Here is a 16807-nt window from a genome sequence, read left to right as displayed (position 1 = left end):
GATCATCTGCGGGAAACTTTTTTTTCTTCCCTGATTTGCTCGGAAGGCGGTGAGCCGCCTCAACCATAACCACAGTCACCGCCAAGATGTCTAGTTACTTACTACAACGCCAAATAGGTCAACGTCATGGGAAAGAATAAAAAAAAAGTGACCTTGACCCATGCAGAGGTCTGGGATGATTCTGCCCTGGTTCAGTCCTGGGACGATGCTGTCGAAGAATACCAGGTCAGGCACCAAATGTCCAATTCACGTGACCAATATCTAACCTGACCGCAGCATTATTGGAGCATTCACGCCAAGGGTGAAAATGTTGAGGATGTCTTGAGAGCAACGGAAGACACTGGTGTTGTTCCGGCTATACATGACAGTGACATTCAAAGCACCAAACCTGTTGAGGATGGTGCCAACAAAACCCAGAATGAGGATGTCTCGATTGTTGACGAGCAGATTTCTGAGCCTGTTCCCGAGGTATATTGCCATTTTAATGTTGTATTCTTCTACAAAGGACTCGCTGACAATATATAGCCTTCTCAACCCGTGGCTGCTGCCAGTCCTGCGGTTTCCACGCCTGCTATGCCGATGCCTCACCCAATCATGGCAAATGGTATGCTCCACGTTCGGGATATGGTGATTCATGGAACTAACATATATCTGCAGTCCAAGATGAGTCGTTGAAGCACCTCATGATGTCATGGTACTATGCGGGCTACTATACGGGACTTCATGAAGGGCAACAACAGGCAAGCCGCGACCAGAGGTCATGATGCGACTATGGGCTGATAATGAGAGGGAAGGTGTTTTGGTTGAACAAGCACATTTAAGGATACATTTTTACCAAATACAGGTTGGGAAGGAGACATAACGGACAAATTATTGAACTAATCATATCAAATTAATCGTGAAATTTATCAAGGATCTCATTGGCCATTCCCCTTGAAAACAACATAAAAGAAAAAAGCGAATATCGACCAGCCAGTGTTTACCAAGAGAGAATTGCGTTCATCGCAGTCTGCAGCACTCTCATATTCAGTTTAATACATGGGGGCTTGATCATTGGTAAATCAGAGACCGCCTCCAGCACCACCGAGAAGACCACCGATGAGGGGAAGACTGCCCAAGGCGTTAGGCTGAGATGTTGCCTTGTGGGTGGGAGTAGCAGTTGGGGTCACGAAATTGCCGGAGGAAAGTCCCTTGGTAGGGGTGGCAGTGGGCTTGTCACCAGCTGCCTCCTTATCGGCCAGCTTCGCGGCAACCTTGGCCTCCCCCTGTTTAGCCTCCTCCTTGCTGGCCTGCTGCTGCTGCGCCTTGGATTCAGCGGTGTCATTATCCTTTTCGTTGCTATCCTTGTTGTCAAGACCATCCATCAACTTAGATGCATGCTGAGTTCATTGGTTAATAAAAAACTTCTCATAGGAACTTTGACATAGCTAACTAACCATCAATTCCTTGAGAGTGCCATCGAGGCTGAAAGGTTGAGTAGCAGCTTGCTCATCACGCTTGGTAGGCATGGAGAGGGCGAAGACCGCAAGGACCAAAAAAATGGAGATGAAGGAGAGACTGAAACGAGCCATTGGGAATGGTGATGTATGTTAAGTAGGTTATAGATAGAAGGAATGAATATATGTCCAAATACTTGTCTTCAAATGAATGTAGTAGAAAATGAGTGATTGTTGCAAATGGACAAGATGCTGAGAGAAACAGAGCCCTGGGCTCTGGGGAATTACGTGGGATTTATATGCAGCCCCTTCGATCCACATCATGGAGGGAATGGAAGGCCAAGGGGGGCTAGGGTGAAGAGTCTTGTTACGACTAGCTACCGCGCGTCTTCACCTGGTATTCGGACTCCTTCTGGGATAAACAGCAATAGTATTACCTTGTTTATTTTATCAGGCCTCCGGCCATACTCAATGGCTGTTTCGGGAGAGAGGGATTTGATGATTTGTAGATTGTATGGGCATTAACGCCATCTACTATGAAGTATATCTGTTGGAGCCAATGATTGGTGTGGGATCAATCAAGGGATATCCGATGATAGTGAATCGTGAACAAAAGCCAGAAAAAGCGACCAAGGCTATGCGGACCACGCCTCAAGACGAATCGTGTCGCATTCCATGTTCAAGTCTCAGAGTTGCAAGAATTTCATACTCAAGTCTGACCGTCATACCCGAGCGAGCGCTCAGTAATTTCGATGCTGGCTTTGGTCAAACAGATTCTGAGGCGCTGTGCAGGTTTCACGAGCTTTCTATTGACAACTTCAGTCATGCCCTATTGCTACTCAAAATGCAGGGGAAATACTCTCACAGGGATGGCGAAGTAGGTCTTCGATGAAGGGTTGCTGCGAGTCCCTAGCAAGGACTGATGTGAGATGCAGATCTACAGCATTCCACAACGACGGAGCATATTTGTGTTTTCTCCGATATCAGTAACAAGCTTTTTGGAATAAGATTCAAAATTTATAGCTGTTTACAAGGAATGTATCTCCCCTACTTTTGACACCACAGCCCCATAGAGGGAGCGGACGTAACAAGTGGGAGTCTCCAGAAGGACGTATCCAACTGTGAGGGCTTAGTGTAGGCATCTTTTTGACCTCAAACATCAAGATATGACGGACAAGACTTCGAAGATGCCAATGCTTTCTACATCTATCTAGCTGTGTTAGTAAATCAAAGACGCGAATATGGCCATCCCTGTCTGGAGGAAATGACCATGCAAGTTGCAAGAACATATGCCTCGCAGGGTTGAAACACAACATCAAGAGTTCAGGGCCAGCCAAAGCTGGCCCCTGCGAGTAAACACCGGTTGCAAAAGCATAAAAGTCTGCAAGACTAAATCGCAAGGTTCATATCAATACATAGTTGGGAATGTTGGCTCAAAAGCGAACCCGTTCCCCTCTGGCTGCATGTCAGGGGGCGGGATTAGAACGAGCATTCTTCGGTCTGGGTCCCTAAACTGAAATATGTAGATAGAGTGAGATTGTTCCATCGACAAGAGTGTGTTGGGGACCGTGTATATGTTTTGAAGTGAAGAAGAAAGGAAAAGAGAAAGCGGATCGCAAAATTTTATTCGACGGGGCCAGTAGCGCGGATTATGTCATGGTCACGTGGCTGATCTGGCAACCTCTGTGTTGCGATTTCAATTTGTCAACTTGGGAATCTAATGGGCTGTCAAATCTCTCAAGTCTTTTTTGCTGTGACTTGATAAATGTTGCATAATGTGTTTGAAGATACAGGGAAAGTGCAGGTGGGCGATATATATCCATGGATGGATAGAAACATGGTTTCGAATAATGAAGGAAGGAATCAACCGATCTAACAATTAATGGCTCGCAATACTTTCCTGCGACCCTCTATCGCACACACATTCATGTTTTCGACCTGTGAGAATGAAACCAGCAATTCAATTTGCAATATCTGCAACAGGTTGGGACAGCCGGCCCCGCGGTACCCACGCTGTCGCTGGAGTGAAGAACCACGAGATGAGCGCGAAGATAGTCACAATAGCCATGATAATTGGCGCATCTGGAAATATATTAGCACAAAGTCTCTTCCAATGGCTGCTAGTTTCGCGACAAGACGACACCTACAATTTAGCGTCGAGGCCTCAACCGGGAATTCATATGGTGAGAAGAGTACCGCAACAACCCAACCGTTCCACAAAACCGATATGAGTTGGAACGGCTTGCTTAGTCGCCCGAGAGACCATTTAGCCTCAATCTTCTCACCCGAGGTCAAAGTCAACCTTCCAAGACTAATGAGCCCATATGCCGCAGCTGAAGGAACACCCGCAGCTGAGACCAGAGAAGTAAATGCCACTCCGGACGGCAGGATAGTGCAGGTAATAATCGCGGCCACACCCCACACAACAAGGACTGCGTTCCTAGGTTGACCCTCGTTAGAAACCCGCGATACCCATCCAGATAGTGGGAGTACTCCGTCACGGGCGACGGCGAAGACAAGACGGGAGGCTGCTGTAATGGCGATGGCGGTATTCTATCAGATAGGTTAGCATGTCCTCTTACATCGAGCATTTGTTGTCAGTTGTAGGAAAGAGCAATCGAAAACATACTAGCCATAAAGCTACGACAGAGAGAACGTTCATAAAAACATGTCCGCCTTCACCCAGAAGTGCAGCATACAAGGGCACGAAAGGTTGGGGTGCGTTATATGAGAAAAGAACATCGATTGGCGGCTGGCAATTGTTAGTTTATGGGTCTATATAAAAGTTCCTGAATAGACTTACCGATGTGAAAAGGAATAAGATCACGGCAGAGAAGCCAAGAACTCCACTGACGATTGTACTCCAGAAGATACCCTTAGCGGCATTGACGGCGGCATTCTTCGTCTCTTCGGCAACATGACCGGAGGCATCAAATCCGATCAGAATACCTGCTGTGGCCAGATATGAAAGACACCAGTTCCAACCAGCTGGAGCTCCCGTTCCGTTATATGTAGTCATGAAAGCTTCATGAGCAGTCCGCAGGCCGAAGGTGTTGTGCGCACCGATTGGAAGCCAGACGACGTTCAATATGAAGTCCAGAAAGACAGCACCGGTTGAGAACCAAAACACGTATTTGAATACTCGCGCTGTACAATTGAATCAGCATTGCAGGCCAAGATTAAGAGGTGAGCCCATCATTCTAGGCCATCTATGAGAGTGTACATACCAGATGCGAGGTTCATCAATGCGGCTAAAGCCAGGAGGATTTCGGTGCAGATCCATTGGACAGCGCGAAACTTGATATTTGAGACATCGGTGGGAAAGTCGACATTGAAAACAGTCAATTCCTAAGTCAAATTAGTTCAGAGTTGACACTGTCAGATATAACAACATGATACCCACCGAAAGCATGTAGTTCACAGCTGACTGGGTATTGCCTATCATTCGTCAATCAGTCAGTTCAGATATGGACAACAATGACACGCAAGAGACATACTGGCACAAAATGTTGTCCAAGCCGTTGTGCTCCACCAGGCTACAACGAAGCCAAAGAGTCGCCCAAATCTTTTACCACCTGCCTCCGCAGCCCAGAGATAAATCGAACCAGCAGAAGGAGATGCCGAACACGCTTCTGCGATCACAGCTGCTGTGATGAATGTAAACACACAGGTTATAATATAACTCGTCCTAATATATAGGTTAATAAAGCCACCTTATTGCGCTTGAATCGGTTCGGGATCATTACCAATAAGCCAGTGGCCCTCCAGCTGCGATACCCGTCGTGAATGTCACACGAACTCCACCGACGAAATATAGAGCAGCTAATAGAAACAGTTAGTGACCAAGAACAAGACGCCATGCGCAGCAATAGATACCAAACGAGGTTGAGAAATTCTCAAAAAGTGAATAGCTGCGGTTAAGAACCTATGTCGGGAAGTATCAAGTCAGCATATAGTTCTCGAATCGAAGATTTATATCATTCCACTCACTTGTTTATACCCTAGACGCTCCTATGAGAGACAACAGATGTTAATTCGTGCTATATCTCCGTTGCACATAGAGGATACCATACCAAAGTATTCTCATCACTGGCATTCACCTCCTGCGCCAAAAATTCTTCAGTATTCTTAAGATCATCCATGGCTGCGAGGTGCGAAAGTGGATTGTGTATGGTTCTTGACTCGATTCTACCAGGGGCCCGAGTAGAATAAGTAGGAAGTCAGGGGAAAAGACTACAATCACATTATTTACTAGCTTTCGCACGATTCGACATCAATAGAGCTAGAATTTTTAGGCTGTACAAATGTGGACCTCGGCTCTTCAATGGGAAAATTGTGAATGGCGCGAGATTATGCCACAAACGGTCGCGGTGGTGTTATCCTGGCGCAAAACCACTACAACGGGAAAAATCGAGCAATACGGCAGGTACAAGCGATGTGTTGCTTAGGGCCGACCGTATATAATTGTTTCTTATAAAGGCATCTGTAACTTCTTTGGTTATCGGTGAAAATCGTGAAGTGAGATTCTAGAAATCATGTCATTCCTGATTTGGGGCATTCTTAGTGCTCTGGTAGCTGTTATATGGGTATGCTAAGAGGCCTAAGACTGCTGTTTAAGAGAACCAACTGATCGTTTCCAAAGCTTGTCCATACGTACTTCTTTTCTCCTCTGTCGCATATTCCAAACGCCAGTCTACTTGCGCCGATATCGCGCTTACTATGGGAATTCCCCACGGAATATCAAGGACATCTGACTTTGGAGCTACCAAAGCTACACAAGCGGCTTGGTAAGTTCTAGTTCTAACACTGATTTTACTATCTTTCAAACGTGGGGATCCAAGAATGGTTGGCCGACAGAAAAGCAACACTTCAATCTTGGGACAAATTCTCACGACTTTCAAGGTCCTTTGGTTCGAATAGGTCCAAATGAAGTATCTTTCTACTCGCTCGATATTTACAAGCGCGTACATGCGCCAGCCAGTAAATTTGTCAAGGATCCTCGAGTCTACAGCCAGTTCGTTCAAGATGGACACCCAGCTCTTTTCTCAATTACGTGAGTGAATTATCAAGACGAGGAATAGAAGGTTACTAAATTGCTTCTATAGAGACCCAAAAGAACATGCACAAAGGCGCCGGCACATGGGTGTTCTCTTCAATCGAAGCAAAGTGCCCCTTCTCACGCAGATGATGGTAGATGAGATATCGAGATTTAATATCTTGCTTGAAAAATTAAGCCAGGGACCTTTCGATTTGGTTACTACCTGTCGAGCCCTTGAAGCAGACATTGTTTGTAAGTGAATATCCGGTAAATCACCACGGCGAATTTTTGACGTGATGTCTCTAGCAAGATTCGCGTTTGGAAGCTCTATTGGGTCCATTGACTCGTTGATGGGAGGAAAAGAACTACAAATCATCAAAGAAAACGACCTAAAGTCATCAAAAATGTCACTGGTATGTACCATGATTGCACTAAAGATCACGCTGATATAAGTTCTCAGCACACCAACCTTCCCACTATAATGAGAATGTATGGTAGGATTTGTGAAGTAACTTCTCGAGTTACCGGCTGGGGTGGCCCATCGACCTCAAGCAAGGAGTTTGAAGATGTGCGTATAACCAAAAGCTCAAAGATATTCCCATGTTGAAATCCTAACGAGTATTCCAGTGGGCAATGGAGCAGCTGAAACTTGCAACAGACTCTGAAAAAGCACCCGAGGCGTCATTTCTGAAGGTTCTGGCGGGGGAAAGAATTTCTCCAGAGTCTGCCTTGTCAGAAGGCAAGGAGATGTTAGGCCCTGGCACTGATACAACCTCCGCCACGCTCGCGCATATACTGTGGGCACTATCCCTCAACCAGACCTTGCAAAATGATCTTGTTTCAGACTTGAAGGCTGCGAATTGGACCACCGATATGACGGAACTCGAGTCTATACCAAGACTGACAGCTTGCGTGAAGGAGGGAATTAGATGGACTGGAGCGGCATCAGCCATGCTACCCAGAATTGTACCGACGGGAGGATCGTTGCTTGCTGGAAAGCATATTCCTGGCGGTGTAAGCCCCCTTACCAAAAAAGTATTGTTATTTGGCTAATAATTTGCAGACTATGATTTCCAGCTCGCCTATCTGGTACCTACATGATGAGACTGCTTTCCCTGAGCCTTACTATTATCGGCCTGATCGATGGCTCGAGAAAGAGAGTGAAGACTCGACTGTTCTGCGCAACGATTATTATATCCCGTTTTCCAAGGGTCCCAGTACCTGTATTGGCAATCAGTAGGTGATAATCTGATATTGGCGTGCACATACAGTTATTTTCAATTTGCTGACCCAGAAAACAAATAGCTTCGCATATTTGGAACTTTACCTATCTGTCTCCCAGATCTTAAAAAAGTATCATATTCAACAACTGGAAAAGTCCAACGATGTTGAAGCAATCCTTCCCCCACGACGAGAATGGGTTGCTGCGGTTCCTATCGGGAAATTGCAGGTTGTTATTTCAAAAAGACTCTAGGAAGGATGATCCCGACAATGCTACTCAATGAATGATCTACGGAGAAAGAGGGTATAAATCTATAAATGGAGTGGACGGAAATATGGATACATGCTAAGATGTAGAATTTTCAAATATTCATTCTGACTCGAAGTTCTGGAGATCAATAAATCCAATCAACTCAATATTCCCGCACTCTGGATTTATGTGGATGATTCTGTCTGCCCTGTTCGCACACACCAATATCAAGATTAAAGCGTACTTCGAATGACAAAGCACGATCATAAGCACGAGGAAGTACAACGTCTCTCATAGGAATCGAGCAACGATAGAGGTGGGCGGTGGGCGTGGCATGATTATGTTGCTACTTTATACTCTGTATAGTAGCAATTTATCAGACATTTTCAAGAGAAAGGAGGTATTAGCAAATTACTATAAGGGGATATTGGTGAAACGAGATCAAAGCAAGAGCGAAGACAGAAAAATAAGACATAATGTGGAAAATAATATAGTGTATTACCACTAGGCAACAATAAAAACCATAACTAGTCTCTATTTATGGCTTTTAGAGGGCTATATTTGTCCTGACTTATGAGACAACAAGGACTCCTATGGTTCTAATATCTGATTGTCACTGTAGGCCGATAGTACAATATATATAGAACCACTTATCAGATGACACTACTCCGCAGGAATGAACGCCAAACATAACAGGGTCAAGGGTAAAGCCAAAATAAAACACATGTTCATCCACATCTAAACCTCTCGGCACTTCTCCTGCAGATCGTGCAGATCTTGCAAATAGGGGTGATATTCACACCTAAGGCACCAACATTCCCGCATGATCCGAAATATCTGAAATATCAACGCGGAGGCAAAAGAAATGAAGACACATATAATTGCATGAATTAATATACAAACATGGGCCGAAAAGTACAAAGATCACTTATCCAACTAATCTTCTTTCTCTGCATCTTATTTTTCATCCTATTCTTAAACCGCCCGCAATCAACCAAGGACAAACTCTTTGCCTGGACCAAAGTCCGCTACCAAACAACCTCATCCATCATCCCAGAAGCCCGCGGAGTTTGCCCCGGCCTAGCAGAATCAACCAAACCAGCCCTGATAGTCTCCCATGTCTCGTCGGACGGCGACCCGTCCTGGCTAGAGCCGCTCCGCACCCAGTACCATGTATGCATGTACCAAGTGGACGCGCCGGCAGACAAAACCTCCAAACTGCTCCAAGTCCCCGCAAACCGCGGACATGAAGCAATGGCCTACTTAACCTTCCTAATCGATAATTACGCGGACATACCCTCCGCCGGCGCCGTCTTTGTGCACGGCAGCCGCTGGGCTTGGCACAACGACATCCCGGACTACGACAACGCCGCACTCCTACGCAGCCTGGACATCCACGCCGCACTGAAAGCCGGGTACAGCAACCTGCGCTGCGACTGGAGCGCCGGCACGTGTCCTTCTTCCGTGCCCGCGCAGGGCAGTCTCGAGACGAGGCTGTCGAGCGCCGTGTCGCCGTGGAGTGCGCGCTCGGCATCGGATCTCGCACTGCCGGAGGCGCTTGGCCAGATCTTTGGCGGGGATGCTGATGCGCGTGTCGAGGAGATTACCAGTGCTGTCCATCTTTATCTTGGTCGGCAGGATGCCGTTCGCGCGCAGTGCTGTGCGCAGTTTGTGGTTTCCCGCGAGCGCATCTGGCAGCATGCTCAGAGTGAGTATATTGCGCTGAGGCAGTGGCTGCTGGATGGGAGTGATGATGGGGTTTCGCGGAATGTGTATCGGGAGTCTAGGGCTGCGCCTGGTGATGACCGTATAGCCGGGCGGATTGTTTCGTACATTTGGCACATTCTTTTTGCGGACCATGCTGGTGAACGGGGAATTGATCTTGACCGGTTGAATCGCGATTCTTGTCCTAGTGCTGCTGAGTGCTATTGTCGGTTATATGGCAAGTGTGATTTGAAGTGCCGGGGTCCGGGAAGCTGTAAAGGGCAGTATTCTGTGCCGAAGGACTACAGGCTCCCCGAGGATTGGGAGAAGACGCATTCATGATTCATGATTTCTTTTGCGGTTTAGGAAACTTGTTTATAGAATAAAATCTTAACATTTTGGGCATATAGATGGGATAGATTAGGGTGCATTTTAAAAAAAAATTGGATATCGTTCATGTCAGTCTGGTTGAGTTATGTACAAATTGCTTGGCCAAAACGGTGTTTAGCTGTGCCTCTAGAACCTGGCAAGGACCCGCTCTTGGGTATCTGACAGGGCATACTGAGAGCTGTGCGTCTTGCTCACGACGGACTTGGCCTGCTCGGCAGTGAAGCCCTTAGCCTCCACAGCTGGGTTATAGCCCAAACCGTTGATTTTGCCAACGACGTCTGATGTCACAGCCGTGGCGGCCTTGCCATCAGTACGCTTGTAGACGGTGACGACAACGGCACCGCCCAGACCGAGGTTGTGCTGCAGTGCCGCGGAAGTACCGTCAACCAGGCGATTGTTGGCCCAGCCACGCAGGTGCCAGACCAGCTCAGCACACTGCGCAATACCCGTAGCACCAAGCGGGTGACCCTTGGAGATGAGACCGCCAGATGGGTTGATGACCATCTTTCCGCCGTACGTGATATCGCCACGGCGGACCATCTCATGGGCCTGGCCGGGTTCACTCAGCTCCAGCGCATCAATAGTAATCATCTCATTGGCCGAGAAGCAATCATGCAGCTCGCAAACCTTGATATCCTTGACATTCACGCCGGCCTCGGCTACGGCAGTGCGGCACGCCCGACGCGTCATGCCGAAGCCCATCAGGTCAATGGAGCTCTTGCTGTAGACTGTGTCGTCATCGGTGGCTAGACACTGACCGGCGATGAGAATGGCATGTTCTTTCAGGTGGGGACGCGCATCGAGGAACTCCTGCGAGACAATAACGGCGGCGGCACCGCCATCCGAGGTTGGGCAGCACTGTAGCTTGGTCAGAGGCTCGTAGATCATGGGCGCGTTTATGATCTGCTCGAGGGTATATTCGGTCTGGAATTGCGAGTAGGGGTTCCGCTTGGAGTGCTCGTGGTTGATGCGGGCGATCTCGGCGAAGTCCTCGTTCTTAGCACCGTACCTGTTTTTCGCATGTTAGCATGATATCCTTTCTTGTTACTCCAGAGGTTGTGTACTTCTCCTTATATTCCCTACCTGCGTTTCCAAACATCTGTGCGGCACCGGGCGCGTTCGTCATACCTCGCGTCTCGGCCATCATCTTCCCAAACAGTGACGTTGGGTTCTCCCGATCGTTGTACATGGATTGCAAGCTACCGGGGTTCATCTTCTCGAAGCCGACGACCAGCACACAGTCCGCAACACCATGGGAAACCATATTGCGGGCCATGGCGAGGCCAGTCGAGCCGGTCGAACAGTTGTTGTTGACGTTGTAGATAGGGATGCTGGTCTGGCCGAACTGGTAGAAGACGCGCTGGCCGCAGGTGCTGTCGCCGTAGACGTAGCATGCAATGCCCTGGTCAACATCGTCATAGTTGATCTTGGCGTCGAGCATGGCTTTAATACCAGCCTCATAGCCGAGCTCATGGTAGTCGACCTTACCGCGTGGCTTGATGAACTTGGTCATGCCAACGCCCAGTACATAAGCGGGGGTTCCTTGCTTCTTGCCCATGGTGTATATGTGGGTTGATTTATCAGAGATAAATTTAGGTGGAGTTGGTATAGGTTCGACTCGAGAAGCGAGGCCTCATAAATAAGAATCGGCGGGATATGTGGAGAGCTCAACATAAAATTGCGGGGAAGGACCGAGGTCCCGAGGAACCGAAGAGGGTTGGATGCCTGATTTTCAGCTATTGGTGCCTGATTCATGCCGGCAAAGTACTCCGCCACCGATCATCCCATGGTAGGGTGAAGGATACACACAAGTCATTTGACGCTGTGGTTCGATTCTTCCGGCAACAGTGACACAACATATCGTTACAATCTCTGCTCATTGGATTGCAGAGGTATTCTATACCATCTTTAAGCAATTCAAGGCTAGTACTAACAACCTTGGAACATTCAAGTATGCATCCCGTACCATGTGTGTACATGAGGTCAATATTCAATCCCGGTTATCATCCCATCTCTATGACGGAGATCGGCCGAATGTAAAATAAGCTTATACTGCATGGATATACAGTGCTACTGCAAATGTTTCCGTAAAATTGTAGTCTACCTAGGAAACTTTAAAAAGGTGAGAAGGGGTCTATAAAGAAGACGTCTAGGAAGACTACCAAAATGACATGACAAGGTCGCATAAGTGGCCGAATATTATGATTCAATCGACTAGAAAGGGCCGAGGTAGTCGATATATATATTTGAGCAGATTAACGGAAACTTTTGCATTGTGACTATATATTGCCTGAGGTGACTCGATTACCTCAATACTCTTTGGAACTTGGTTGACAATTTTAAGTATAATAACCTCCAAATTAAGCTATAAGTAGGAATCTATTCAGACGAGGAGTAGAGATCTCATGTGAAAAGAGACCGGGACGTACGAGACAATCACAAGGTTACTATTACAATTCATCTCTTCAATTCTAATCTAGTTGATTCTGGTAGCACAGTTTGAGCCAGGCGTCGACAATCATGCAATCGATCAGTTGATATTTTGACTACTACATATGGACGTTCTATGAGCCACATTCCAGCTAATCCTTCTAGCCCTAGCAAGGGAGGCAATGAAGTGTTGCTCAATGATCTGCAGCATCACCCAACCACGGCAATGTTTGTATTTGAGGCTGTAATCTGGGTTACAATAATTCCATGGTTTCGACTGATGCGATTAATGGGTGGTCATGACCCTAATCCCTGCGTGGGGCCCCGAGCTCGTCACGGAGTACCGTCCTCCACATATATTGCACTGATTACCATGATCCATGGTCTAACCTGCGATGATCTCCCCGCTTTAAGTACTCCATACATCGTAAAGTATCATGCTTGTCTCTACCTATCTCTACACGAAATATAAAGAAGTGATGATCAGACCGCGACCGGTAAATGTCCCTCGGCGGTGCCGAGGCTGGAAATAAGATAAAATATGATCATGATCTCTGCATGGATATACATACAAAGTACGAAGTAGTCAATTAAACAATGCGAATGTTCAAACAATGCCAGTATTCACAGAAGAAGTCCTGTTCTGTTCACAACGACGTCACTCTGTTTGGCCCTAAACCCCTTTGAGCGCCTGAGCTAAGCTCGGTCCACATGCCATTTTGCAGCAATTCCCTCTTCTTTTCTTCACATAGTATTGAGGTCACAGTTTGTCTGGTGGAATAGGGGAATATCGTCTGTAAGTTGTCCTCTTGAAAATGAATACTCACAATCCGTTCTGTCCTACCATCGAGAAACATGGGGAAAGCAAATTGATGCTAATGATCGTCTTCTCATAGCTCGCGATCACTGTTAGTAACCCATTGCTATAGACGATACACCTTGCGCAAGAATATCCCGACTGGCTGAGACAGGGGACTCTCTTAGAACATCACTTGAACCGCTCAATTCTGCACCATACCTCGATTCCATCTGTGAACGCGTGAACGCGGGGTTGCACCCATTGCCGTGGCCGTCATTGTACCGGCCACTAATATCGAATCTATCTCATAATCTGGAAATCGGATCTAAACGCACCAATTTATACTGTGAAAACCTGCTGGGGTACTCTTCAACAGACTGAAGATAGCACTGGGTTGGTCGAGCTGTTTAATGGTCAACTGTGGGACGCTGAACGGTCTACTCTAGTTCTGAGAGGCCGCTTTGCGTTCCATCGGGTTCCCCAGCCTGAAAGCATCAGAGTCTGTGCAAACTAAAACGCTTTTCCACGGAGAACCATTGTTATAGCTATTTCTCGGCGCCGCGCTGCCAATGGAGAAAGTTTCGGGGTAACTAAACAGTTCTGAACATGTACCATATTTTCATCAACTCACCACACAAGAACCGCCATCATGCCTGATCACAGAGCTTGGAACATGGATGAGGCCACACGCAACAGACTCCTCAAGAAGTACAAAACCCAGGTCGCATCGGGGGTGTCGACTATTTGCGCTACATTGTCGGTGGTGAGTGTCTCATTCGGCGAGCTTTTGTTTTACACTCCAATCCTTATTTGCGACTAATATGAGATGCGAATGATGCTAATCCTTCTCCGATGGGCAGACTCCTCTAGAGAACGTCAAGACTCGGATGCAGACGTGAGTATTCGATATGACCTTAGAGATGGGATTAATATGCTGATTAGTTTGAAAGACACAATTTCAAGAACATATGGCAGTGTGTCCGCTATCTCTGGGTCACTGAAGGGCCTCGGGGATATGTCGCTGGTAAGTCGGTATCTAAGTCGGTAGCTGAAGGATCGACTGACCATCACATAGGCGCCCTTCCACCCTTGGCAAGTGTCACGGTAGTCCGCGTCGTCAACTTTACCGTATACAATGCCTTCAAGGACATCATCGCTGATAACGTCGAACGCGTAACTGGTTCTAACCCTTTGGATAACTACAACAAGCCTGGAAGCCTCCCCACCGTGACGGGTGTTCTTACTTTCACCACTGCAGGCCTCATCGCTGGCTTGGTCGCATCGCCTATTGCCTGTATGTTTAGATTGATACATGGAAGAGTGAGAGGAGCCGCGCTTACATTAAAATAGGCCCCTTCGAGTTGGCGAAGAATGTCGTTCAAACTTCAGTTCTAGTGTCTCACCGCGCCATGGCTGCCCCGGACGCAGTCCGAGACCGATCTCTGCGTGACAAGCCTCGCTTGGGTACCGTTCAAGCCATCAAGAAGATCTATGGACGATATGGAATTTGGGGCCTTTACACCGGTTTCCGCCTGCATGCGTTACGCGACACCGTGGGCTCAGGACTCTACTTTGGTGTTTATGAGACTGTGAAGCAACTCGCAGCCAAGGAGTTGGGCCAAGACAAAAACCCCTTCGGGGCACCTATGATTGCCGGTGCCATTTGCAGCACCGTGCCCTGGTTCTGCGTATGTGATCAGGCCGATACCCTGTTTTGGGACATGCACTAATGTGACTCATAGACTTATCCTCTGGATACGCGCAAGACTCGCGCACAGAGTGTTCTGCTGGGAAAAGCCAGTGAGATTGGTGAGGCCTCACAAGCTGTTGCCAAATCCGGCATGTACAAGGGCCTGTCCATCATTCTTATCCGGACCGGCGTCAACAACATGATCCTGCTCAGCATTTTCGAATACATCAGAATGCGCATTGACGAGCTGCCAAATTAAACTCAACCGTTGGCAAGGCTGCAATCATACTAGGATGAAATGGCAGTCCTTTTTTTGAACATTTTCTTTGCGTTGAACATCTGGATTTTCGTCTTACTCTGCATCCCGAGGTCTTTTCTCGTATTTATTATCCACACACATACATGGATGAGCTTAAAGCTCTTTTTTATCAAATAGCACAATGAATTATCAACATTTGAAATATGAAAGAAAGGGAAACCATTAAAACAACGGGCGCAATCGGCGTAGCGCTAGGGCAACTTCATAATCGGCAGCATCTTCTCGGCCATATAGTGTGAATGCCACTTGCAATTTCTTTACCCAGGTTTTCTGTTCCATAGCTAGCCTGACAATGCATTTATTGCTTTCAGACTTGAACAATTGCGCCGTTTTGATTAATGTCGGTCTTAACCTTGCGTCCATAAAATCATCTAGCAATCCCTCTTCTTCGAGAAAGAAAATTGTCAGAAGAGTATAAATCAATCTAGAGGAAAGAGGTATGCTGAAAGTCTCTGCGACAAACTTCAATGTCGAGTCGACAATAATAGGATGCAAACCCTCAGCCTGCCCATCCAAGTCCACGCCACGCGTAAGGTATTGAAGCCCTCGGATCAATCGCCGTCGCATGTCACTAAGTTCTTGGAAGGGAGTGCCAGGCCGACATGCCAAACAATCGCAGGTAAAACGTAAGGCTTGATGACGCTCATATCTAGTCTTTCCTTCGAAATCGGTATTATAACAGAAATTGATCTCCTCGCCAGCTTCTATGTCTCTGGTCGCAAAGCTTGAAATGACCTCGCCATTAACCGTTGGAATTTTCGAGTTCGGTATACAAGAGTGGTTGAAGCGCGAGTGAAGAGGGAAAAGGCCATGAGCTTCGGCCCTATTGCGGTCTGAACTTCCGATGTTGAACGAGTTCTCAGCGAAAGCTTCGTTCATACTTGTAAACCAACTTGACCCATTGTTGCGAAGGAGTGAAAATTGTACTCTCTGACTAGGCAACAGTTGTTGAATCGCCATATTAACATGATAATCCGTGATTTCTCTGTGAGACCTCCAGATAACGAAGGTTGGCTTTTCGCTAAGGATGAGAGATCCTCGGTCAATGCGTCTTGTGGCAAAAGCACCCCATCCTTTGCCTGGCGAGGGTTTCAGCTCGAATGGTACTCCATCAGGCACTTCCAGGCGGCGATACGCTAGTATATAGTGAGTCAGATGCATTCTCAAGCTACTTAGCAGGGTAACATACGATGTCGTGCCGTCATGGCAGTGTTGTCACAACAGGAACGCTTTGCACCAGGTTGTAGGTCGGAATAGAGTAGAGTAGCGGAGTTGAATAAAGTTGGATATAGGATGGAGGGCGACACGATAGCTCTATTGGAGAGGGGGAAAGCGGCTATTAAAAGCTAGGGAGGTCTACTAACCAACCTTGTAAAGTATATGTGATCGATCTCAATAGTACTGCCCAACAAAGCCTAATGATGATCCCAAAATGGCATAGCGTAGCAATTAATAGTTCTTGCGATGGTGCTGCACCCCATGTCCCGCCTAGCCATGGCTGGCTATGTCTGACACGGACCCCCTGTTTGT

General features: G+C 47.2%; 7 protein-coding genes across 7 annotated transcripts; 4 read left to right on the top strand and 3 right to left on the bottom strand.

Annotated features, from left to right (window-relative positions):
- Nucleotides 1-126: 126 nt before the first annotated feature.
- Nucleotides 127-764, top strand: LCP9604111_1514 (uncharacterized protein; the record flags this gene model as incomplete). Its single annotated transcript, XM_039068889.1, has 4 exons — nt 127-225; nt 277-468; nt 526-604; nt 658-764. 4 exons carry the CDS (start codon nt 127-129, stop codon nt 762-764), a joined length of 477 nt encoding a protein of 158 aa, XP_038931641.1.
- A 297-nt stretch (nt 765-1061) lies between these two features.
- On the bottom strand, nt 1062-1571 carry LCP9604111_1513 (uncharacterized protein; the record flags this gene model as incomplete). The annotated part of the gene is made up of 2 exons (XM_039068888.1): nt 1062-1379; nt 1437-1571. The coding sequence occupies 2 exons, from the start codon at nt 1569-1571 to the stop codon at nt 1062-1064; spliced, it is 453 nt and encodes a 150-aa protein (XP_038931640.1).
- Nucleotides 1572-3396: 1825 nt separating this feature from the next.
- On the bottom strand, nt 3397-5578 carry LCP9604111_1512 (uncharacterized protein; the record flags this gene model as incomplete). The annotated part of the gene is made up of 11 exons (XM_039068887.1): nt 3397-3518; nt 3584-3989; nt 4066-4188; nt 4240-4583; nt 4664-4784; nt 4840-4874; nt 4934-5124; nt 5183-5258; nt 5313-5361; nt 5427-5447; nt 5510-5578. The coding sequence occupies 11 exons, from the start codon at nt 5576-5578 to the stop codon at nt 3397-3399; spliced, it is 1557 nt and encodes a 518-aa protein (XP_038931639.1).
- A 1300-nt stretch (nt 5579-6878) lies between these two features.
- LCP9604111_1511 (uncharacterized protein) lies at nt 6879-7948 on the top strand (the record flags this gene model as incomplete). Its single annotated transcript, XM_039068886.1, has 5 exons — nt 6879-6887; nt 6935-7042; nt 7102-7488; nt 7538-7710; nt 7780-7948. 5 exons carry the CDS (start codon nt 6879-6881, stop codon nt 7946-7948), a joined length of 846 nt encoding a protein of 281 aa, XP_038931638.1.
- Nucleotides 7949-8848: 900 nt separating this feature from the next.
- LCP9604111_1510 (DUF3431 domain-containing protein) lies at nt 8849-9991 on the top strand (the record flags this gene model as incomplete). The annotated part of the gene is made up of 1 exon (XM_039068885.1): nt 8849-9991. The coding sequence occupies one exon, from the start codon at nt 8849-8851 to the stop codon at nt 9989-9991; it is 1143 nt and encodes a 380-aa protein (XP_038931637.1).
- A 174-nt stretch (nt 9992-10165) lies between these two features.
- On the bottom strand, nt 10166-11597 carry LCP9604111_1509 (putative sterol carrier protein; the record flags this gene model as incomplete). Its single annotated transcript, XM_039068883.1, has 2 exons — nt 10166-11048; nt 11104-11597. The coding sequence occupies 2 exons, from the start codon at nt 11595-11597 to the stop codon at nt 10166-10168; spliced, it is 1377 nt and encodes a 458-aa protein (XP_038931636.1).
- A 2320-nt stretch (nt 11598-13917) lies between these two features.
- Nucleotides 13918-15217, top strand: LCP9604111_1508 (putative mitochondrial carrier protein; the record flags this gene model as incomplete). The annotated part of the gene is made up of 6 exons (XM_039068882.1): nt 13918-14031; nt 14129-14163; nt 14219-14292; nt 14344-14562; nt 14619-14956; nt 15011-15217. 6 exons carry the CDS (start codon nt 13918-13920, stop codon nt 15215-15217), a joined length of 987 nt encoding a protein of 328 aa, XP_038931635.1.
- Nucleotides 15218-16807: the final 1590 nt, after the last annotated feature.

The sequence above is a fragment of the Penicillium roqueforti genome (assembly GCF_015533775.1).
Source record: "Penicillium roqueforti strain LCP96 04111 chromosome Unknown scaffold_02, whole genome shotgun sequence".
NCBI lineage: Eukaryota > Fungi > Ascomycota > Eurotiomycetes > Eurotiales > Aspergillaceae > Penicillium > Penicillium roqueforti.
This window is presented reverse-complemented; position numbering and strand designations above follow the sequence as displayed.